Source organism: Callorhinus ursinus, unplaced genomic scaffold (assembly GCF_003265705.2).
Source record: "Callorhinus ursinus isolate GAN/ISIS: 27379988/994484 unplaced genomic scaffold, GSC_fseal_2.0 scaffold33, whole genome shotgun sequence".
NCBI lineage: Eukaryota > Metazoa > Chordata > Mammalia > Carnivora > Otariidae > Callorhinus > Callorhinus ursinus.
Window position 1 is genome coordinate 10,246,636 of NW_027397095.1, and position 24,669 is coordinate 10,271,304.

The window sequence follows — 24,669 nt, forward strand, 5'->3', positions numbered from 1 at the left end:
TTCACGAGAACATATTTACAAGTGACGCTGGGAAAGCAGGCCAATAGAGCTTGCAAAATTCAACTTGATAGTAATGGGGCACCCATAGTCCAAACAACCTGTTTCTGAAACTTGCTTGGAATCCTGGAATTTACATCACCCTTAAATGCCCTGCTGCCTTTATATTCAGTGATATATCCAGTAGTCTCCCCTTATCTGCGGTTTCACTTTTCAGGGTTTCAGCTACCCGCAGTCCCGCAGTCAACCACCCGCAGGTGTCAGAAGGTCAAGAGTAGCCTAACACTGTCACAATGCATGTGTCATTCCTCACACTTCCTCTCATCACATAGGCATTTTATCAGCTCACATCATCGCGATAAGGATGAGTGCAGTACAGTAAGCTATTTTGAGAAAGAAACCACATTTTGTAGCCTTTATTATGATATATTGTTATAATTGTTCTATTTTCTTACTACTTATTGTTGTTAATCTCTTGCTATGCCTAATTTATAAATTAAACTTTATCACAGATACGTACATATAAGAAAAAACATAGTATATATAAGATTGGGTACTATCCATGGGCTTGGAATTGTATCCACCTCAGGTGAAGGGGCCCTACTGGGACACAGATATAGTGAAAAGATTCGTGGAGCAGAAGACAATCCCGATTGTTCCAACACAACCAGTCAGCAAAAAGCGACGGGGTCATGGGTGGGAGGGCGGAAATATTAGTATCACCTAGTCATTTTTTTAAAATACCCATCCTACCCCACCCTCAGTGTGCAAAAAGAGGCAAGAGCTCCTACATAGAATCATTAAACGAGAGAAGAGATTTCTCCATATTCCCTCCCTATTCACCCTCATTATTAGAGATCTTTGAATATCAGTGCTACTTAAATTTTTTGCAATATTACTTCCTCAAATTTATATAATTCTAGTACCTCAATAATCCTGGGAGGTGAGCAAGATTTCATTGTTCCTACTTGGCAAATGCAGTAATAGTAACAGACTGACTTACCTAAGGTCACACGGATAATCTGACAAAGCTGAAAGAATTCAAATCTCAAATGTTATGTTGATGGGCTCTCTCCAGTCAATCGGTTTTGTTGTATCTTTCTACATAAAAATATTCATTTAAGAGGCCAACGGCCTAATGATGGAAATTCTACCTTTTGCAACAAGTTTGGCCAATGACCCCAAATGATGAACTTTTCCAAAGTGGGTAGTTTAACTTCACCCCTCGCTGCAAACTCTAAATTAATGGTATCCCATTTACTACAAGGACAAACATAGGCAACAATGTTGGATTTATAGCTCTCTAACAGAAAGACTAGGTATCTTGCAACCTTGAAATGCTCAAGGGCAAATCTGGATTTAATTATTAATAGACTCTGGATTCTGAACTCAACAAAGTGAATCAAATAAAATGAGCTGATGTCTAAACCTTCTAAACAGATTTTAAAGCTATTTTTCGCATTTTTAATTCTCGATCTGCTCTACCACAAATATCTTCAATCCAGCTCCCCATTTACACTAGAAGTCTTAATCAGAGGCATCCTCTGTAGACTTATGCTACCTATGTACCACCACAAGGCTTACTTGCTTGTAATAGCCAAACTGACAATTACCTAAGCTTGTCTCCCTTACTGACCTTATCTCTTAAGAACAAACTCGGAGGAAATGAATGAGTGTTTGATAAACTGTCATGTTCTTGTGGGCTTGCTGACACACTTTCTTTTTCTGAAGAAAGGTGTACACTTGGAAATATATGTGCATTTTTCTATCTTGACTCAGCATCTTACAGGTATATGTTAGCATGGCAATATTTTAGATATGGCAAGAATATGACCTTTCTGTAAAGCCGCAAGCTATTATGTACTGGGAAATGGCAAGAATGCTTATGCTGGGAGAGAAAAAGTGAAAAAAACTTTATGAGTAAAAGGCCAGCAAAAGAAGACAGTGGGTAGGCACATCAACTGGAAAGTTTGACAGTAGCAGACCCAGAAAAAAGCACTTACCTTTTTCAGGGAATCTGTCCAATAAGATAAGATGGCTTTCATCAATGCTTTAATATATTCATAACACCTATCTCTGAATATTTTTAAAAAATATTTTAAGACAAATTAGGTAAATAAAGCTTTCAAATATTTTATTGAAATATGAAAGACCATTAATGATTCAAAAAAGCTTTTTCAAAAAAACTCTGGTAAAGAAACATGCAAACATAATTCATGTATTTAGGATTATTCCAGAATGAACAAGCTAGAGAGAGTGAAAATTAGTTACACCTATTAAAATTTAAACCCAAGCTACAAAAAAGGAAAAATTATCTAAACATACGCATTTTGTTTTGAAAGTTAGCTTTCCGAATTCCTTTACAAGTTAAAGTGATGCCTTTATTTCTAGAAATGGTAAATGGCCCAGCTCCACATCGGCACTCCCACTGCGTCCACGTTAAATGCTCAGACATCAGATCTTGCCAGTGCACGGAGAGTAGCTCTGTCTCTTGGCAGTTCATCAAGCTCACCCCCACTCGGGTACAACTCAGAATTCCAATTTATTAGTTTATAACAGAACTTAGCATTTTCCTATGGACCATGGACCAGAGTATTTGTCTTGACTCATTCTGCCTCTAACAACAGATCCACCTACACAGTGGGAACCTCACTTAGCATGTGCTTATCACCTTTTATTGACATCTTTCGCTCTTTTTCTGTTACGTTTTTTTTAATTGTTACTGTTTTCTTGTCCAACTAGAGAGGGAGCTGCCTGAGCACAGGGGCTGAGTATTTTTACTCCTCTACCCCAGTGCCTACTGTGTTTGTTGAGTGAGTGAGCTCTAGGAGCCCCGAAACAACTTGATATATAATCAAATCACAAAAGTCATGAAAATATACATGTGAGAAAAAAATATAAATATCTGTCACTGTGTAAAATCTTGGCTCTCACTTAGGTTGCCGTCACTTGGAACTGTTAAAAAACAACACAACCGTTAAGGTTTTCAGGGCTCCCATAGGGAGCCTGTAATATCAAATGTAATCAATGTTTAGAGCATATTTTAAATTACGGGATTTTTAAACTCCAGATTGGTCTGTGGATTCTGCTATCCAACATCAGAACACTAGGCGAAAAGGCTGCTTTTAGAATTAAACAGAAATTCTTCTCTCTTTATCCAGTACTTGTTTTAACACACAGTGCGCAACTTCATAAATCCCCAAAGACCCTACACCACCATAGCCAGTGGAGAGCGTAATACCTAATTAGAACCACACATGACAAAGACGAGGGACACGAATCGGCTTCCTGCCATCTAATCAAGCAAGACATTTTAAAATCAGTAGCTGTCAAATAATATTTCACTAAAAAATGGTGCTTTTGAGAAAAAAACTGAGGATTATTTTTATTTATATTTGGCAAGAATTAACATTAATCTTTTCTAAAGTACCATTATGTTTTAAATCGTTTCCCATTTGTAAATAAAACTGAAAATAACCTCATTTCAAAGCGCCTCATTACCGGCAAAGTCCATTTCAGCTTTTACATCATGCTAGACTTCCACTACGGGACTATGATGGTTTTAGAAATACATTTGTAGCTCACTGAACTGTATTATCTACAATATATAATAAGACTTAGCATATATTTAAATTATAGAAAATAAAGTACAAGGTATTTGATTTTTCTTCATGGTGCTTTCAGGAAGACATCAGGCTCTTCTCTTCTCCCTAAAGAAAAATAATCACGAAAATTAAGAAAAGATAAACTTACAAGCTATTAAAATTACAGATTAACTCAAATTTATAATCATAAAATTTCCAACGGCATAAAGCTCACAAAGATATAACCCGGTGATACAGCTCAAGCAACCGGTACTTAAAACTGAGTTATAAAGAAGGGAATACGGAGCAGAAAGGAACAGTTTGTAATTGTAATGTGTAATTTGTAAATTGGAGTTCTATTTATATCTCTATTATAAAAGCTAACTACTCATTAATTTAATTCAGCACTTAAGTCTAATTGTCAGTTTATGCCTGAGCCTGGGTCCCTGTCAAAAAGGGACATAACAACTCATTTTTCTAATCATAAATATTTATTGTTTCAATCAAGGCATAGCCTCTCACTCCAAACAAGTGATTAACCCCTTTCAGTAGATGAATAGACAATCACGTAGCTGCAGACATTGACCAGTATTCTGTCGTCAGCTTGATACATAACACTAAAATAGCTTCGCTCAGGAGATGGGACAACGTGTGCCTGTAGCATAATAGCGTGTACTAATTTAGTTTCCTTCGCTCCAATAAAATGTCATTAATTCAAGCACCACAAATTCAGAAATGAGGATCACATGGGCCACGCTAACATTAGCCTTTCCCTCTCTGAAGGGAAAGAAAGTATCGTTTACTAAGCAAAGGTGAAGGACAGCCCAGGTGTTGTCAGAACTATCCCATCCCTCAAACGTTTTGTGTCTAAGTTAGTGAAGTGAAATGGTACTTCGGTGTTGACAAAAGGGACACGGTGGAGAACAAGATGGGAAAAGAGGGGTTTAAATGTTGTGGGCTCATCGAATTCTTTATATTTTCCTGGAGTTGTATTAAAACTTTACAGTGGAGCCTATTGAAATCACAGCCTGTGAATAGTCCCCCCTCGCTCAATTGGCTGGCAACACCTACCTCCCCACTGCGTGTTGCTTACGGAACTTCCCATAACTTTGTATTTATGAAAATGTTGACTCATAACCCCGAGCTGCCAAGCCCTGTCGAAAATTAACAGTGAACCATACCTGTAGCACCTTGTGCACTTCTAACTGAGCACTTCTTCTCAACTGGATACTGCAGAGGTATTACAATACCTTGATCTGGCTTCTGAAATGCTGAAATGAGATTTTTTATTTTCCGGAAAAATCTTTTATGAACCCCAGGTGCTGTCTGGAAAATAAAAGGCCAAGCAAATTATTCACCTACCTCCAAATGATACAAATAGGCCTACAAAATGTGTGAGGGAGGCTTAGATCGGTAACATTTGTATAACTTGTTCAAATATTTGAAAACATAAGGAAGAAGGAAAAACAACATTTCTAGAAGAGCTTACTTTGGTTGGCTGAATTTCCCTGCAAGAGGAGCTAATGAGCTGTCATTTCAGTTCTCCCAAGGGTGGTATTAGTTTGTACAAGCTCCTGCCCTTCCTGCCTGCTACCCATCACACATCCCGAGCCTCTAAGGGTATACAGGCCATTACCCACAATGAATGCACCAACAGAGAAGATGCAGTTAAACACAGAAAAAACACATATCGTACAGGTCATTAATAAAAAGCCTGAAAAACCAAACCCAACAACAACAACCCAGCCTCCCAGTCATCATTCCACAATAAAAATGCTACACAGGAAATTAAAAATTGACCGTTACGATACACACAACACATAGCTAGTTAGTCCCCAGACTCTCACCTCACCATACGTCCTGCCTCATCCTTCATATTGAATTTTTTCCTCCTCGGGAAACTTCCCTATCCTCCCCAAAATTGCTCTCTGCCAACACCTCACCATGACAAGATTTTCTCTATGACACGAAAATGAAAGACTATATAAGGTCACCTTTATTTATTTGTTTGTTTGCTTTTGAAGAGATCATTATTTGCAAGTGACTATTAAAATGTATTCCTTTCCTGACATCAATTCTCTTGCAAAGGCACTGCTGAAAATAACAATTTCCTGCAAAAGCTTATGAGCCCAGCTTTAGGCATCAGCTCAAAACTGTCATTTTACATAAAATAAAATAGTATTGCTATAAGCAATTGAACAATGACTAGGGTTTTTTTTGAAAGCTGTTTTTCAGCTATTCCATCTGGAAGATTCTTGAGGTGGGAGCTGTTTGTTTGTTAGCATTTAATGAGAAAACATGAAGGCTGGCGAGCAAACTTCAGCCAACTAGACGAAAAGCTGAAGACAGCACGCTGTCCATAGTAACTCACAGTCATTTCCTACATTGGGGCAAGTAATTTTTTTTTTGAAAGCCCTGAAAAAGTTCCTTTTAGCTTTAAATTAGTGTCTACTCAGAGGCTCACAGAGTCCGGAGCCTCAGTAGATGTAGAACACACACTCTCTCTCTCAGCTCCACCCCTATGGTCAAAACACCTTCCCAGAACTGGGGGCACCTGGGTGGCACAGTCTGTTGAACGGCGGACTCTTGGTTTCGGCTCAGGTCAGCATCTCAGGGCCATGGGATTGAGCCCAGCGTCGATCCCTGCACTGGGCTCTGTGCTCAGCAGCGAGTCTGCTTAGATTCTCTCTCTCTCCCCCTCTCCCTCTGCCCCTCCCCACCCCCCTCTAAAATAAAGAAATAAATCTTAAAACAAAACAAAACAAAACACCTTCCCAGAACTCGACTTGAGACCTCATCCAAAATACCATGGCCATTCTTACAGGGCTCCAAACAGTTCTTTGTCTCCAAGACAGAATCTCTAAATGGCATGGGCAGGTCATAGGCACAAAATACCTCCTTATATCTTCCTCACAGTACTTTTTCAGTTCCAGGCACTTTCCCATCATTTGCCTCCACTATTTCCTCACAAATTGGCAGTGATTTGCTGATTTGCTTATTCCCATTTGACAGATAAGAAAATGGAAATACAGAGGTGCCTATGTGGCTCAGTCAGTTGAGCGACCGACTCTGGATCTCAGCTCAGGTCTTGATCTTAGGGCTGTGAGTTCAAGCTCCAAACTGGGCTTCATGCTGGGCGTGAAGCCTACTTAAAATGAAAAAAAGAAAAAGAAATGGAAATACAAAGGGATAATTCAGCTTGCCCAAGCTCACACAGATAATCAGAAGCAGAACTGGCTCTTGATCCCAGCACCCAGTCTTTTTGTTTTTCGGGCCAATACCCACAATGAGTTCACCAACAGAGAGGGTAAGACCAAACAGTTTCTAGAGAAGTTAGAGTCACCAACCAGAAAAGAAACTGTACACTCCCCCAGTGTGGAAAGATTTCAAACCACACATCTTTTTAGCTGTTCTTGTGGCTTGTAAAACCATTTATCAACAGAAACATCTTTTTTATGGGGACTTACATGCAGTTAACACTTGATTATCCACACTAACAGAAAGGAATAATAGCACTGGATGTACAATCTGAACATGGGATGCAATGTTTCACTGGCAAATGACTATCCTAATTTACAGTGTTTTGCTTAGGTTAATAAGTAAAGTTATTTAGCATCTACTGATCTACTGACGATCAAATATCCAGAAAAGCCCAAAGGCACTGAAGTCCACAGGGGGAGCTTAGAACTTACTTTTTTAAAGATTTTATTTATTTATTTGAGACAGAGTGAGAGTGAGAGCATGAGAGCGCAAGCAGGGGGAGCGGGAGAGGAAGAGGGAGAAGCAGGCTCTTCACTGAGGAGCCCGACACAGGGCTCGATCCCAGGACCCTGGGTTCATGACCTGAGCCGAAGGCAGACGCTTAACCAACTGAGCCACCCAGGCGCCCTAGTACATTTTTTTTTTTACAATATACTGATGACAATGCACATATTAATAAATGATAGTTGACTGTGTATAGAATTCTCTAAATTCACAATTTAGCAAAATCTTAGCCTGAGTCTCATGAGATAAGTTAATACGCTAGGCAATGATAAAACCTAAAAGTCTATCTAAAAGTAGATATTCACATAATATTTGCCTTTCATAACTCGGGGGATCCAGAGTTAAAATTTCATTCCACTCTTTGAAACAAATCTCAGACTTACTTAGATTTCTAGCACAATCTTTGCACAGAGGATGGAGTGTTACTGCCATGATTTTTCCTGCAGTGTGGCAAACTAAAGCACTGTTCCAAAAAGCAGTATAAATATCTGTCATTTAACCAATTTTGAAAATACATTTACCATAAGAATTGTACCACTGACAACTCCCATTCTGTCACTGAACTCAGCTATTGTTCAAATTTGCACATTTCCCATACTGCCATCTCTTAGTTATCCATGGAAACATGTTTTGGATCACAGCTGGTCTTCAATATGCTCTGGAGAAATTTCTTCCAGTCAGGTGATATGAGCTCTGAGAACACACACTAGTTTAATATTCCCTTAGCAAAAACATAACTAAGAAAGCAAATTTAGTAGATAGAAAAAATGCAATATGCATTTCAAAAATAAATCTAAGGCATTTTTTAAAAACTGTTTTCCCTTTGGAGAAAACATGCCAATCTTCTGCTCTCTTGGTGCAGATAATTACAATATTATTGTATAAATGGGGTCAGACCAGACAACAGGATGAAAGGACATTTATGTTCAATAAGCCCTTTCTTCCTTAACATGATTACAAGCATGTAACAATCCTATGATGTTATACTTGAAATAGAAGAAAACAAATTTAAAGACAAGATTAGCTAAACCCTAATAATTTAAGACCCTTTCCATAAAGAATATTCTTCAGCAGCCGAAGGCTACTTCTCTAGGGAGAAGGGCTATTTCTAATCAAAGTATATACAAATATATATGTATATATCACACACAACTATTCTTCGTGATAAGTGAAATTTAATTTCTTATTCAATCATCTCTGCAGTGCTGCAGAGAATTTTAAAATATAAACGGGTGTAAATCGTTTTGATTAGAAATGTTACTGCTTTGCCTCTAATTGGTAACACAGTATTAATTATCTGTGATAATTATAAAGTAATTATTAATTATAATTAATTATTATTAATGAATTATTTATTTATGATATAAAGCAACAACATGTTTGAAAACTTGCCCTAATTCATCTCTGTAGTTTAAAACATTCATAGTCTGCAACTTGGGCTTTCTAGTTTACTGATGAATTTGTAAAGGTTAGAGCTATTTTAATTTTTTTTAAGCCTAGACTAGAATTTCTTAAGCGCATAGACTGAATTATTAATAGAGGTTGATATTTGCATTTATGTTTTCAAACAGCTCATAATAAAGTGCTTTCATTATAAAGACAGGCTGTTTTTAAAGACTCAGAAATCTGAGAAAGCATTTGAGGTCAAAGATTTCAGTTGTAGAGACCTCTACATTGGTAAGATGTGATATCCTACCCTGGTACATGGAAATAAATTCATTCTGTGGGCATTACCTGCAACGGTATAGTGACTTTCAAATGTTTTCAAAGCCATCATAGCCCATTTTTCTAATGAAATCCTATCCGAGCCCCAGCTGATAAGCAAAACAAAGGTGAACCTTTTGGATCAAAGATGAATTGGGCACCCAAAAGCATACCCACTTTTGTCCCCCTCTCCCTCTGCCCCCGACCCCCCGCCACCCCATGGCATCCATGTGGAAGAACCTTAGAATTTTGCAGAGTGTACTTTTAAAACCACTGCAGTGTTCCCTCTAATTTTATTCTGCCTACCCTTGTCTTTCCCACATGGCCCAGCTAGGAGTCTTGCCTCCACACAAAGAGCAATCTTGATTACTAATCCTTGGAAAATCTTCCCTTCTTTGAACTCCTATGCTAGATAACATAGCAATTGACTACATACAATCATATTGTCCAGCAGTTTGGGTGAGTTCACATTTTTGAGGGCTTACTATGTACCAGGTCCTGTAGCTAAGAGCTTTCTTTTATATGCATTATCCCATTTAATCTTCAAAATAAACCCTATGAACGAGGCACTATTTTTAGGCTCATTTTACAGATGAAGAAATTTGTCCAGAGAAAAGTTAAGTAACCTGCCCAAGTTCACAGACCTGTCAGGGAGGAGGGGGGACCAGACCTGGAACCCAGATCTACTTGACGACAAACTCAGCTCTCAAATCGCTCTTGAATTCATGTTGTATCTCCTCAGGGGTATTAGATAGAGGCTCTTAGAAAACAGGAGTCATGTTGTTTAATCCACCATAGAACCAACGCTCATATTGGTATCATTTGGTAAATAATTGCTTATTTAACCATAATACAAATTTTGTATATGCTTTCTAAAATTTTGCATAGGCACTAAAAGTTTGACACAATCCTTCAACTTTTTTATATTTTCCCCAAAGTGAGACCATTCTATACAATGGTGGCTGAACAGAACTGGGACAAAAATTCTTTAAAGCCTTCTTAAGACCCATGAACAATTTTGTGTTGGAGCTTTAGTGATTTGAATCTGATGAATATTTGGGGAAAGTAGGATTTGACAACTCTTTTATAAAACCAGCCTAAATATCAAACACCTCCCTGATATCCCCAGAAGCGAAAAATAAATAAAAGAGCTATACCTCAGCACTCCAAGAACCTGTTTCTGTCTGGGACACTCGGTATGTATAAATGTAACCTTGATACCTGTGAAAGAATAAACTTCAATTACTGAAACATTCCGAAAGAACAACAGATGCTCTAAATTTGATCTTAACTAGTCCACATAAATGTTACATATATTGGGACACACATATATGGGCACCATTGCATTCATAGGAAGAAAAACCTGGGGGATCTAACTTGCTTGCATATTATCACAGTTTTTAGAGAGCCTTCTTTATCTTTTCCCTTTTTTAAAATATGGGAGCTCACACTCCTAAGGATTTGTCTAGTTGAGAGACTGGACAGAAAGAAACTAGAGACGTGTTGTAATTAGTAAAAATCATGGATTATTAAATAGACTGAAGAAAGTGTAGTCATTTTTTTAAAAGATTTTATTTATTTGTCAGACAGAGAGAGAGCGCGCACACAAGCAGGGGGAGTGGCAGGCAGAGGGGGAAGCAGGCTCCCCGCTGAGCAGGGAGCCCATTGCGGGGCTCGATCCCAGGACCCTGGGATCACGACCTGAGCGGAAGGCAGACGCTTAACCGACTGAGCCACCCAGGCGTCCCCAAAGTGTGGTCATATTACTTTTAGGTACATGTAGAACCTTTAGGTGAAAAATATTTTACTGGGATAAGGTACTATCAGGTCCACTTAATAGAAATAACAATATTAATTCTAAATATAATAAATATAATACTCTATTTCTATAATATTACTATTATGGTTACTTTACAGCATAATATAGTAAGAATAGAAATTTGAATTAAAAAAATTCCTGGGGCACCTGGGTGGTTCAGTTGGTTAAGCATCCAACTCTTGGTTTCAGTTTAGGTCATGATCCTGGGGTCATGGGATCAAGTCCCGTGCCTGGCTCTGCACTCAGCACAGAATGTGCTTGTCCCTCTCCCTCTGTTCCTCCCCCCGCTTGCTCTCTCTCTCTCTTGCTCTCGCTCTCTCTCTTGCTCTCTCAAAAATAAATAAAATTTTTCAAAAAGACTCCTGCTAAAGTATTTGAAAGCAGCTTGTCCTTTGGGGTAAACATTCTCCGCCATCACTAAGTATGTAAGCATACTGTACAACCATAATTGATGCCAAGAGTTTTAGATGCTGTATTAGTTTGCTTTGGCTGCCACAGCAAAATACCACAGGGCAGGTGGCTTAAACAAAAGAAATTTATTTTCTCACAGTTCTGGAGGCTGGAAGTCCAAGATCAAGGTGCCAGTAACATAGCTTTCATTCTGAGGCCTCTTCTCTTGGCTGGTAGGCAGCCACCGTCTTGCTGTGAGCTCACATGACCTCTTCCTTGTGTGTGCATGGAGAGAGACTCTCTTTTTCTTATAAGCCTACCCATCCTATTGGATTAGAGCCCCACCCTTACGGCCTCATTTAACCTTAACTATATTCCAAAGGCCCATCTCCAAATGCAGCCGCAATGTGGGTTAGGACTTCAACATAGGAATTTGATGGGGACACAATTCAGTCCATAGCACATGCATTATTATCTCTTTTGGACCCCACGACAATCCTATGAGCTTTATATTGTAAAATTAATCTTATAGATGAGGAAACTGAGACTTTGAGAAGCTAAGTAATGAGAACCACACTAGAGATCAAGCAACAAAGATGGGATTTGAATCAGGCCTGTTTAACTCTAGAGCCCTAGCTCTTGGTCCCCATACTATAATGGATGTAGATTATAATCTGCCTAAGAAACTTCTACTTCATAGAAAAGCAGGGTAAACTTTGTTCTGAATTATTTCAAATTATGAATAGGAATATGGATCAGATTCTCTGGATCAACACAGTTTTATTTTAGACATTTTCTGATTGTTATTCTTAGGCACAAGTTTAGGTCAGTAGAAATCTTTGGTTAGAATACATGCTAAACTTTGGTAAAAACCAATGTATTTAAACTTTAAAGAACAGATGATTCTAAAGCATTCCAAACAGAGGGTCATCCTCAAGTAATTGACCTCACTTACCATCAATTCCCTTTAGAACTAAAGGTCTTTAAATATGTGGAGTAGGGGCACCTGGGTTCCTCAGTCAGTTGGGCGTCCAACTCTTGGTTTCAGTTCATGTCATGATCTTGGGGTCGTGGGATTGAGCCCTGCGTTGGGCTCTGCGTTCAGCGGGGAGTCTGCTGGAGATTCTCTCTCTCCCTCTCTCTCTCCCTCTCCTTCTGCCCGTGCCCCCGCTGGCATGCGTGTGCAAGCGCTCTCTCTCTCTCAAATGAATAAATAAATCTTTTTTAAAATGTGCATTAAATTACTGTATCTTTAATCAGTATCCATCAGTACTGATTACCTAAAGGACAAAAAAAATACATCTAAAACACTATGATCAGGTTCATTCAATTTGTGAAACCAAAAAAATTCAATTTAATTGCTCGTGTGATTATAGGAAATGTTTCATTTTTGTTATGAAGGTTTCCCAGCATATTTAGATCATACATAAAATAGCTTGATATATGCATATATAATATGCTAAATAAATATATAATATTACATTGTTAAAGTCTTATTTTTTTAAGCAACAAAATCTACCTCAGAGCCCACTGATTACAGTAAGTACTCTACAGGGAACAAGGCGAGGGCTTTGATTTCCATTTTTCACCATGGGAACTCGAACCCTAAGGCTTTAAGTGATTTTCTTAGAGTCACATAGCAAAATGGAGATAGAAGCAGAGAAATAGCATAGGTCCTTCGTTCCAATTTCCCTCTGGGAAGCGATTAATGGCAGCAATTCAGTATCATTAAAGGTGATGTGGAAATGCATTATTTAAAATCTCAGCTACGAAGCAAGCAAAATCGTAAGCAACCAGTTTTCACTTTCTAAAACAGCGAGTCTCTAAAAATACAAAGAATCTATCTCCCTACTATCATTCAGCCTCATTTAGTCAAAATAAATGAGTCTGTTTTGAAAATTGTTTCCTAACGAATCTGATCTTATCTCACTTTCAGTTAAGCAGCAGGAACCTGAGTACCACTTCAAAAGCCCTTACCTCCTTCAGTCTCTGAACAACCTGGTGTCAGTGGCTCCTAAAACTTCTTGTGATTAACCCATCTAATATTAACAATTTCCTACTCCCCCGCCCCTCAGATTTCTGAATGAGCAGAATCGCTTCACCCCTCAAATAAACCAGGAGTTCATCTCTTCCACTTTCAAGTCACTGAAGTCACTGACCAAGAATCCCCTCTACTCAATTCTTGTTACCCTATGGTCATGGATGCAAGAGATCCAAAAAGGGGCCGTCCAAATTACATTGCCAGGGTAATAACATCAGCATCACCCGGAAACTTGTTAGAAATGCAGGGTCTCAGGCCTTGCCCCAGAACCACTGAATCAGAATCAGCATTTTAACAAGATCTCCAGGTGATTTGTAAGGAACATTACAGTTACAGGTGGACTGAAATGCAAAGAGAATGCCCACACCTTATTGGGATTCTTGATGGCAATTTCTGCAAAGTCAAGCTGGGTTCTTCCACTCACCTAGGGCACTTCTGTGCCACCTTCTCCGTAGTCACTCAGTCTCTGTTTTCGGAATTAAGAGTACACTTATCGTAAGGAGCACTGAGTAATGTATAGAACTGTTGAATCATTATACTGTACACCTGAAACTAATCTAACACTGCATGTTAACTATACTTCAGTAAAAACGTTTTTAAGGAAAAAAATAAATACAAGCTGAAGTTTTTTCAATTGTTTCAGTCTTCATTGAGCAGTGTTTCTGAACCATGCACTTCCTCTTCTCAAACAAAATTTCATGTTTTGTTTTCTGTAGCTTGAGTTATGAAATAATAATTTGAAAATATAAAATTCAACTAAATTTTGAATATGTTTTTTCAGACTACACATAGTCTCTCCCCATCCACTGAAAAGCCACTGTTCTAGGAAATAAATTGGAAATAGAGTTGTAAAAAGAGCTATAATACCATGCATATTTTTGACCTAATGAATGACCTTGCTTATCTTCTTTACACTCCAAGGAATCAAAGGACAAAGCAATTTCATAAAGAGTTTCATAGTAGTTCTATTTTAAGAATGGGAAAAAAGAGAATTAACCTAAGTACCCCCAAATAAGGTATGTTATTCAAAATAAGAAAATGGTAGCAGAAAGAACCATTCACAATTATACCGAAGTGCAAAGGTATTAGAGTCCTCTTATGTTTTCCAAAAATGTTAAATTAAGCACATGGGTTATGTTAATATAAAATATGGTACGTGAAAGGAGTGGACACACGGAGACATCACTCCGATTACAACTATTCAGAACCATATCTGTATGTATACAAAGTAGAAGCAAATTTAAACTAATGTAAATGCATCCCCATATATTAATTTTTCTTATAAAGTTACATAAGTGACTACTAACATTTTTTTAAAGAAAAAGAAGCAAAATTACAATTTGGTGCTTTACAAATCTAGTCTAAGTCACAAACCAGAAAAATATAATTTATGTTTAAAAACTCTTGCATCCCTTTTAGGATTATCTTTTCTCTGACTCCTTCCATTAATACAGACAAACCAATAATGCTCTGTAATTTTAAAATTCCTTCCTCCACCAAATCTTTTGTCAGACTTGTTGATTGGCCTGGAATTTAAAATTTATCATGAAAAAAAAATCCAGAAAATGAATAATTAGTAGTAAACAGTCGAGGCTTTTTATTGCTATTGTTGTTATTGTTATTGACACTAATTTTAACTAATATTTTGCATTTTAATGAGTACAAAGCATGTGTTGATTAGGGCCCTGCTAATATTAAAATTTGCCTTCATTTTTTTCAAAAGCTGTCCCAATCCTTAAAAAAGTGCCCTGGTTAGAAATGAATGAGAAGAAAGCAACCTGATTTATTTCTTATTTTCTCAAGGGGTCAGTGTTAGGGACAGATCTTGGTTTAGAACTAACAAAACCACATCAATTCTTTCTTTATACCACTTCAAGGACTACACAAAAGAAAAAGTTTAGTTACATCTGATTCTTCGTGACACTGCAAATAAAGCATGCTAGTGCCCATACGGTCTATGTCTATACAAACCAATGCTATGCGCAAAATTCCGGGCACAATTAAAATGTGACTGATTTTTTAACAAATATTTCAGAACTTTTAAACCCAGAAGAATGGTATCTTATACAAAGCCATCATTATTGAGACTATACTCTGAGTAAAAAGATATCTGAATTTCCTATGGCACAATCTTCCCTTTTTCAGACTGAACTTGAATTTACAAAACTGATATATCAAGTCATTCAGCTTCAAGTCTGATAGGAAAACTATGTAAAACCAGTTTTGATGAGTCATGACAATAAATATAATCTCTTCTTCCCCTGAACTGCCACAGCACATTTTATTTATGTAGTCCTATGATGCTCTGTATTGCAATTATTTGTAGATTTTTATTTATATTAACTATATCTACTACACGTTAGCTTTATAAACATTAACTCATGTAATATAATCCTCTGAGGATTACTAACCCTATGAGGGAAATACGATTCTTATCATCATTTCCCTTTTCACAGATAAGGAACCTGAGATACAGAAAGTTTAAGTAACTTGCCCAAGATAAAATAGCTAGTTTAGGGTCAAGTTTAAAAGATTAACCCAGACTTCCCCTTCACTTAGGCAAATGACATCCTCAGGTTAATCTTGCAACTTTAATTTCACGTTGTCAACCAGAATCAGCACTTGATTTACTGGTGTGTGAATTGTACATTTGGTGGTTTATGTGATGCAACTTTAATCCGAGGCTGGCTTTCAGGCTTGCTCTGCCATTAATGGATTGTACTCAGAAAATCCAAAATAATTCTGGTGACCTAAAGTATCATGAAGACAAATGCAGCACCAACACATATATCCAATTGTAATAAAAAACTAAGTGTAAACTAAGTCATAATTTCTCATTCTTTTGAGTTCTTGGCTACAATGTTCCCCTCTATTACAACTGATAAACTGGAATTTTACTTCATCACTGCTCCTTCCCCCATTTCTCCAGTTCAGTGGTTTGATAGGCATTTTATTCCCAGTCATCCCTTAAATCTCAAAGGACAAAAAGATAGTTATCCTTTTATCGAAAGACATATATGTCAAATGACTTCACTATGTGTCCTTGCAGCTAAAGAATGTAACAGCATTTCAGCTTCTAAATCTTCCATCAAATAGGTAACAAAGTCAGAGATGTACAGAAGGACGCTAATTATGGAAATAAACTATTTCTGCAAACTAATTATTTTAAATATTTTAAATTGGTTTTCCTCCTCTCACCATCAAACTACCCCAGTGGGCAAGGAGGACTTTCCCAATGGCTGTCTACATTGAGGGTGAGAAGGGAAGAAATGTCAGAGTTCAAGTGTAACTTAGTGAGAAGAAACTTAATATACATAGAAAACCAAAAAGAATAAACTAAACTACACTAAAATAAAATGAAATAAAACTATTTGCACTAATAAGAGCATTTAGTACACAGGATGAATACAAGAAAAATGTTAAATCGGTAGCTTTCTTAAGCAATAGAAAATTATGGTAGAAAAAGAAAATTCCATTTTCAATAGAAACAAAAAAAATTGACACATACATTCATACAATGACTAGAAATAAACTTAACAAAAAATGTGCAATGCCTATAAGGAAGAAAACTACAAAACTTTATTGATGGATGTAAATTTTAAAAATTAATAAATGGAGAGATGTATCAGGTTTTTTGGTGGGAAGACTACATTCTTTAAAGATGGCAATTATTCTTTAAATTTATTATTGAGCTTAATATAGTCCCAATGGGACTTTTTTTTTAACTTAACAAAATTATTCTACATTTCATCTCAAAGAACCAATAAGTAAGAAGAGCAAATAAATGGGGTGCCTGGCTGGCTCAGTTGGTGGAGCGTGCAACTTTTGATATTGGGGTTGTGAGTTCGAGCCTCATGTTGGGTATGGAGATTACTTAAAAATAAAATCTTGGAGGGGCGCCTGGGTGGCTCAGTCGTTAAGCGTCTGCCTTCAGCTCAGGTCATGATCCCAGGGTCCTGGGATTGAGCCTCACATCAGGCTCCCTGCTAAGAGGGGAGCCTGTTTCTCCCTCTCCCACTCCCCCTGCTTGTGTTCCCTCTCTCACTGTGTCTCTCTCTCTCTGTCAAATAAATAAATAAAATCTTTAAAAATAAATAAAATAAAATCTTTGGGGAAAAAAAGAAAAATAATTATTTAAATGTATTAAACATTATCATACTACAGTGCTAGTAATACAAAAATAAATAGATCAGGCGAGCCAAATAGATGGGAAATAATAACTGCTATATGTTAGAGTTTAATATATGGTAAAGTAGGCTAGAAAATCAACGGGGAATAGAAGTTCTATTGATAAATTATATTAGGACAATTGTTAGCTACTTTGAAACAAAATCAAATTAGATCTTTTCTCCACATCAAAATGAAATCCCAAGTGGAATTAAAGAGTTAAATGTAAACTAACCAAACCATAAATTGAAAACAAAAACTGAAGTGAAGTGGTATGACATCTCTGCAGGTGAAAGAACTTTCTAAGCTGGGAAGCAACGGAAGAAATTAAGCACAAAGAAAATGAGCGACAGATTTAACTACTAAAAATGTTAATTTTTTGTGTATCAGAGAAAAGTAATGGCAAACACCAAATTGAGAAAAGATACTTGCAACAGATGAAGGATTAGTATATAAAAATTCATAATGTGTTAAGAAAAATAGTAAGATCCAAATGGTTAAATAGCAAAGCACGCAAAGAGCCAATTTATGAACAAGGAAGTACAATAGTTTACCAATCATATAAAAGACATTCACTAATCAAAGAAATATGAAATAAAGAGTGAGACACCAAATTTCAAGGAGAATTTTTGTTAACAATATACCCATTTCTAGGGAGGGCATAGTGAAATGGATACTCTCATGCACTACTGATGAACATATATGTAAACTGGCATAACCATTTAGGAAAAATATTTGATGATCATGTATATATCAAGAATCCTAAGCTGTTAATGTTTTCTGACCTGGAAATTGCATATCTTGAAATTCATTATAAGGAAGTAATCATAAATACAAGGAAATCTTTATGGACTAAAATATGAATCATGATAACATTTGTAACAGCAAAGAAAAATGGAATGATTCAAATGTCTAAAAATGATGACTGGTTAAAGAAAATATAGTACAATCACTGGCTGAACTACCATGCAGCCATTAAAAATGATGTCTTAAAATATATATGAATGGGTTTTTTTCATGTTAAGTGGAAAATGCAGTAGAATATGATATTGTAAGAGCACTTGTGTGTTTAGAAAGCAATTTATTCTACTAAAATATGGAAGAAAATTCCCTTAATTTTCAACAATAATTGTCTTTAGGTTTTAAAACTATAGATGATTTCCCTCATTTCCATTATTTACACTTTTCAAGTTTTCTATAAGAATAGGCATTAGGAACTATTTTTAATAGATTCATGATACAAAAATCTGCATTTATGTATTGAAAATAACTGAAAGGAAAACTCACTTTAAAGGAAGGTGAGAAATTCTGTAAATGGAAAATTTCTTTAGTGCTTTATGAGATTCAATTTTCCAAAACTGAACAGAGGAAAAGGCCATATCTAAAGGCCATGACTGGGGGCTCAGAACCAGGGAAAGGAGCAAGCATAGTTTGAAAATAGAGTTTAAAATAAAGTTTGAAAGGCACACATAATGTATTATTTCTGCCATAAAATTACAGAAACTAAAGCTCAACCAAACCTCCTTGGACAATGGGAGAAAACGAGAGATAGAATGAGAAACTATTCTGAGTGAATTCTATAATCAATTCACGTTTGTTAGCTATATCTTGTTCGCGTGTATACACCATTTACATTGTTATTTCTACTGCATATCATGAGCACACAAGTTTTGGTTTGAAATGAGTATGTTGTTTATTTCAAAATAAAATTTGATTTTTGTTACTACAGCATAGTACTAAAATGGGGGCATGAAATTTTTATGTTTATCAAAAGGGACCCTTGGCTCAAAAAGAGTAAGAAACTCTCATAAAAGACAATGTATCCTTGTGTCTTTCCTCTGTAGCACAGCCTGGCAATCATGATCTAAGACTTTGAGGCCCCAGTGTGCCCATCAAAACACAAGCTAGGAGACTCCCAGTTTGCCTACCAAATTCCGCGACTTCATAAGGAGGTTTGCATGGAGAGCTGAGAGTCATAAAAACTGCATTTATGCAAGATTCACTTTGGGTAAAAACTTACGTGTTTGACAATTTCCCACTCTGCCTAAGTTAATTCCTTATGTGGTCCTGGCCTACATAGGCAAAAGGCTAAAAGTTGTCCTTTTCTTTTGCATATTTTTCCAATAGCGATCTTATGCAAAAGGTAGGCACACCTTACGATTCCTATTTAACAGGTATGAAAATCAAGACCCAGAGAAGCTGAATGACCTCCCCAGAGTCTACACCCTGGCCTGATTATCAGTCCAAAGCTCTGTGCGGGAAAGAAGGGTATTTGCCTTGGCAATCCATTTGCTAATTCAAAAATATTTATTGAGTGCCTATTATGTACCTCATAACATGCCTCATAATGGCTATTATGTGCTAGATTGTGTTCCTGGTGCAGAAGACAATGTCCCTGCCTTCGGTGAGTTTCCATTTTTGCTGAAGAAAACAGCAATACATAAGTAAACAAGCAGATGTCAGCTAGTTTAAAACTCCTTGAAGAAAAATAAAGTCATAGAGTATAACAGGCATAGGGAGAAGCTACTTAATTTAGATAGGGTGGTCAAAGTGGTCTCTGAGGCACGAGGCAGAAGTAACAAAGTGTAAAGTGTAAAGATCCGAGGAGGAGAGCGCACAGTTGGCAGGTTTGAGAAAAAACAAAGGGGCCAACGTGGCTGAGTCTTTAGGTGCATCTTGCCACACACTGTCTCATCTTAGTCCCCTGCCCAGGCTTCTTTTTTAACCTCTATGTTAAGGGGCTCATTACCTCCTTTGTCAGCTTCTCTAAAGAAGCCCCTTTCACTTGCCCACTCATTCTTCCACATTCTTTTGATAAGAAAAGAGCCACAGAATACTAGATGGCTTTCACCGACCTTCCCCAGTTTCCAATTGGGAAAAACAATAATGTAAGCAAATCATAAGGGTCTGAACCCAAGACTAGTATCAAAAAGACAATAAATAACAAGTGTCGGCAAGGATGTGGAGAAAAGCAAACCTTTCCGCACTTCTGGTAAGAATGTAAATTGGTGTGACTACTATGGAAAACAGTATGGAGTTTCCTCAAAAAAACTGGAATAGAAATACCATGATCCAGTAATTCCACTACTGGGTATTTACCCAAAGAAAACAAAAACACTAATTCAAAAAAGCATATGCACCCCTATGTTTATTGCAGCATTATTTACAATAGGCAAGATATGGAAGCAACCCAAGTGTCCATCAGCAGATGAATGGATAAAGAAGATGTGGTATAATATATACAATGGAATATTAGCCATAAAAAGAATGAAATCTTGCCATTTACAATGACATGGATGGAACTAAAGAGTATAATGCTAAGTGAAATAAGTCAGAGAAAGTCAAATACCATATGATTTCACTTATATGCAGAATCTAAAAAGTAAAACAAACAAAAATACTCTTAAATACAGAGAACAAACTGGTGGTCACCAAAGGGGAGAGGGATGGGGGGGGGATGGGCAAAACAGGTGAAGAGGATTAAGAGGTACAAATTTCTAGTGATAAAATAAATAAGTCATAGATATGAAAAGTATAACATAGTGGACACAGTCAACAATACTGTAATAACTTTGTATGGTGACAGATGATGACCACACTTATCGTGCTGAGCATTTTGGAATGCACAGAATTGTCAAATCACTATGTTGTACAACTAAAACCAATATAACATTGTATGTCAACTGTACTTCAAAAAGAAAAAAAAAAGATGTGAGCCCAAGAGATTCAACTGCTTCCACATTTTCTCTTGAAGCCTTTATAGTAAGTGTATTTAGCATGGCCTGAGAGTTGTCACCAACATGGCTTGACCATGTAAAAAGAAAAAACCAATAAACAATGAAAATCATCTAATAATGGCCTCAGTATGATCTTCTTCACTGACCCAGAAAGTATTTCACAATCTTGCAGTGTATCATTAGGTATCAAAATTACTACCAAGCATTTTCCTTCATTTTGTTTCTGACTAGAACCTACTACATAGTGCAGGTGTTTCACGTGTAACAAAAAGTGATCAAGCTAGGTCCTTCCTTAGAAATGCCCCGAGAGTACTGAGAGAACTCGACAGAAGACAGATACAATAATAACAATAGCTTACATTTACTGAGCATTTATGATGTGTCCAGTCCAGTGTTAAATTCTTTACCTGCATTATCGCATTTGCCCCTCACTCTCCTATGAGGTAGGTCTTATTATTATACCCATTTTATGGACAAGAAAACTGAAGGACCAAGAGGTTAACTTGCCAAGGTCACAAGTCTACCATCAGACTGGCACAGGATGAGGTCTCAGATCTCCTGATTCTGGAGCCCTGGAGCAAAGATGAAGGTGCATCTGATTCAAAATGGGCGTTAGACTAAGGCATGCCTAGGTAAAGGGCAAAGCTGAATCATAACAGGGGTGTTTTCCCTTCATGCCCTTTACCACTACTGTCAGTCCTAGCTTTTTATCAAGAAGGGTCCTACTTCTCAAGTATCATATGACCTCACTGATATGAGGAATTTTTAACCTCAGGAAACAAACTGAGGTTTGCTGGAGTGGTGGGGGGTGGGAGGGATGGGGCAGCTGGGTGATAGACATTGGGGAGGGTATGTGCTATGGCGAGCGCTGTGAAGTGTGCAAGACTGTTGAATCACAGACCTGTACCTCTGAAACAAATAATACATTATATGTTAAAAAAAAAAAAAAGATAGTAGGAGGGGAAGAATGAAGGGGAGTAAGTCGGAGGGGGAGATGAACCATGAGAGAGGATGGACTCCGAGAAACGAACTGAGGGTTCTAGAGGGGAGGAGGGTGGGGGGATGGGTTAGCCTGGTGATGGGTATTAAAGAGGGCACGTTCTGCGTGGAGCACCGGGTGTTATGCACAAACAATGAATCATGGAACACTACATCAAGAACTAATGATGTGAGCGCCTGGGTGGCTCAGATGGTTAAGCGTCTGCCTTCGGCTCAGGTCATGATCCCAGGGTCCTGGGATCGAGTCCCGCATCGGGCTCGTGCTTAGTGGGGAGCCTGCTTCTCCCTCTGCTTCTCTCTCTCTCTCTCTCTCTCTCTCTGTCTCTCATGAATAAATAAATAAAATCTAAAAAAAAAAAGATCTACCACCAATCTTTAAAAAAAAAAACAACTAATGATGTAACGTATGGTGACTCACATAATAAAATAAAATTAAAAAAAAAAGAAGGCTCCTACTTCTGAAACTCCCAGCCCCCGCACACAGCTCCTCCAAAAGAAGCACAAAGTAAGCAGATCCAGAGAGGCAGTCTTACTTCCAAATATCCCCCTCTCAGCACCCCGACCTAACTGGCATTGCATTCTTAAAGTAATGGATTCCGTTTCTCAGTCTTCTTCCTTTCCCAGAATGTGATGATTTCCCTTGGGAGGACGCCTCCAATTCCATTTAAAGAGATCTGGAAAGGCACAGATGCCTTTCATTTTCTCAGGAGTCGGTGGCCCCAATTTTGGCCAGTCCACCATCCCAGGGCTCCACCTCCCTGGCCTCCACTAGAGGTCAAAACGGGAGCTGGGGAGCCTGGATCTTACTCAGAGCAAAGGTAGATTCTAGGCCTCGTCTCCCCACCCCGAAGGGCATTCTCCGCAGCTGCCACAAAAGGCCCCGGGGAGAGACTTCTGGAGCGGGAAGGCCCTGGGAGTGAAACCCCCATGAAGGGCCTACCCCGAAGTTCGGTCCGCGACGCCCCTAGGCTGGACCTGAGGAAGGCCTTGTTGCGGTCGCAGGAGCAGTGTTGGAGGCCCCGACGTCGCCCGCCGCCGCCCGCAGCCCCAGCCCGTGCGGTGCAGTCGACGGGCCCGGTGCCCGCGGCCACCGCAACGTACTCACAGCACACACAGGCAGTACACGCCCGGGACGCTCTCGCTGTCTCTCAGCAAATAGCTGCCATCCAGCCCCGTGGCCAGCAGAAGCTTCTCGCCCGTCTCCCGGCTGATTTTGCCGTGGTACACAGCCACCGCGTCCATGGCCTGGTGGACTCGTGGGCCGCTGAGGCGTGGACCAGTGGAAGGCAGATGCCTCTGCTGCGGCAACCAAGCCCCGAGCCAGCCACCTGACTCCCAGTTCAGCCAGATGTGCAGAAAAAGAGAGAGGAGCACCCGAACAACAGGATGTTGTCTATCTGCCTTCAAACCTCCTTCTCACACTTCAATTAAAACCAGCTCAGCAATTTAGAAGCTTGGTTATTGCCACAAGGTTCAATCCCCCTCCCTGCCCCCACCCTCCACACCCCACCCCCCAACACAGGGTTCAGAGGGGGAGGGGAGGCCAACTGGAAGAAGGCCCTTGCAAGAGCTGGGTTGTACTACCAAGGCCGACCCGGGCCCACAGACAGGAATGCTTGCTAAGGCTTCCGTTCTTGCAGGTTTCCCAGGGGCCGCCAGGGATGACTTAGCTTAATTAGTCCCCAGACGGGTTGATGATAGATGCAAGGTGTATACGGCCTTGGTGTGGGGCAGAAACGTGCTGACAGAGAATGAAAGAACCAGAAGCTCTGAGACCAAAACACAGAAACTACCAGTACTATCAGTGTGCAGGCACTCCTGAGCAGAACCAGGAGGCTCCTACACAATCAGAAAGTCGGTGAGAAACCAACATGGGCCAAGTCTCCTTCTCTACTCTTCCTAGTCATCTTGAGCAATCCTGATCCTGAGCAAATACTTTTCCTACTTTCTTGGCCAAAGATCCTGGAGTGCTGATTGAGGAACAAAAATCAATCTATGTCGGGGACAACTGGGAGGCTCAGTCAGTTAGCATCTCCCTTCCACTAGGGTCATGATCCTGGAGTCCTAGGATCAAGCCCTGCATCAGGCTCCTGCTCCTGCTCGCTCTCACTTGCTCGCTCTCTCTCTCTCTCAAATAAAGAAATAAAACCTTTTAAAAAATCCATCTATGTCCAAAGATTTTCCAGATTTTTTGTTTGTTTGATGAGCCTTAGATGAGAGAATGAATCATTTCATTGGTGCTTTGTCTTTATGTGGACTTGTATACACCCTTTGATGTACAGGGCCCACCTATCTGCATTTGGGGCATAAAACTTGTTTTAAATCATATCGCAAGTGTTGATAATTTTATCCTCTGTTGTTAATAGAGCATGTTTTTTCTTCAATTGATGCTAAACTATCATTAATTTTTAAAGCCTTTCAACTTTCATTGCCTACTCTGAAATAAAGCATTGCTTCTATTTTAAA

General features: G+C 38.6%; 1 protein-coding gene across 1 annotated transcript; it reads right to left on the bottom strand.

The window, feature by feature from the left end:
- Positions 1-3,352: 3,352 nt before the first annotated feature.
- Positions 3,353-23,630, bottom strand: SH2D1A (SH2 domain containing 1A). Its single transcript, XM_025852652.2, has 4 exons — positions 23,309-23,630; positions 10,208-10,271; positions 4,763-4,907; positions 3,353-3,707 (listed from the first exon to the last, which is right to left on the bottom strand). The coding sequence occupies exons 1-4, from the start codon at positions 23,443-23,445 to the stop codon at positions 3,667-3,669; spliced, it is 387 nt and encodes a 128-aa protein (XP_025708437.1). The 5' UTR covers positions 23,446-23,630; the 3' UTR covers positions 3,353-3,666.
- Between the last annotated feature and the right edge of the window lie 1,039 nt (positions 23,631-24,669).

Excerpts from the sequence above, each read along its gene's own strand:
- SH2D1A (XM_025852652.2), bottom strand. The coding sequence starts at position 23,445 with ATGGACGCGGTGGCTGTGTACCACGGCAAAATCAGCCGGGAGACGGGC. Across the intron at positions 10,272-23,308 it reads GTGTACTGCCTGTGTGTGCT|GTATCAAGGTTACATTTATA; the intron begins GTGAGTACGTTG and ends ATTCTTTCACAG. Across the intron at positions 4,908-10,207 it reads CAGGTTCTTGGAGTGCTGAG|ACAGCACCTGGGGTTCATAA; the intron begins GTATAGCTCTTT and ends TTTATTTTCCAG.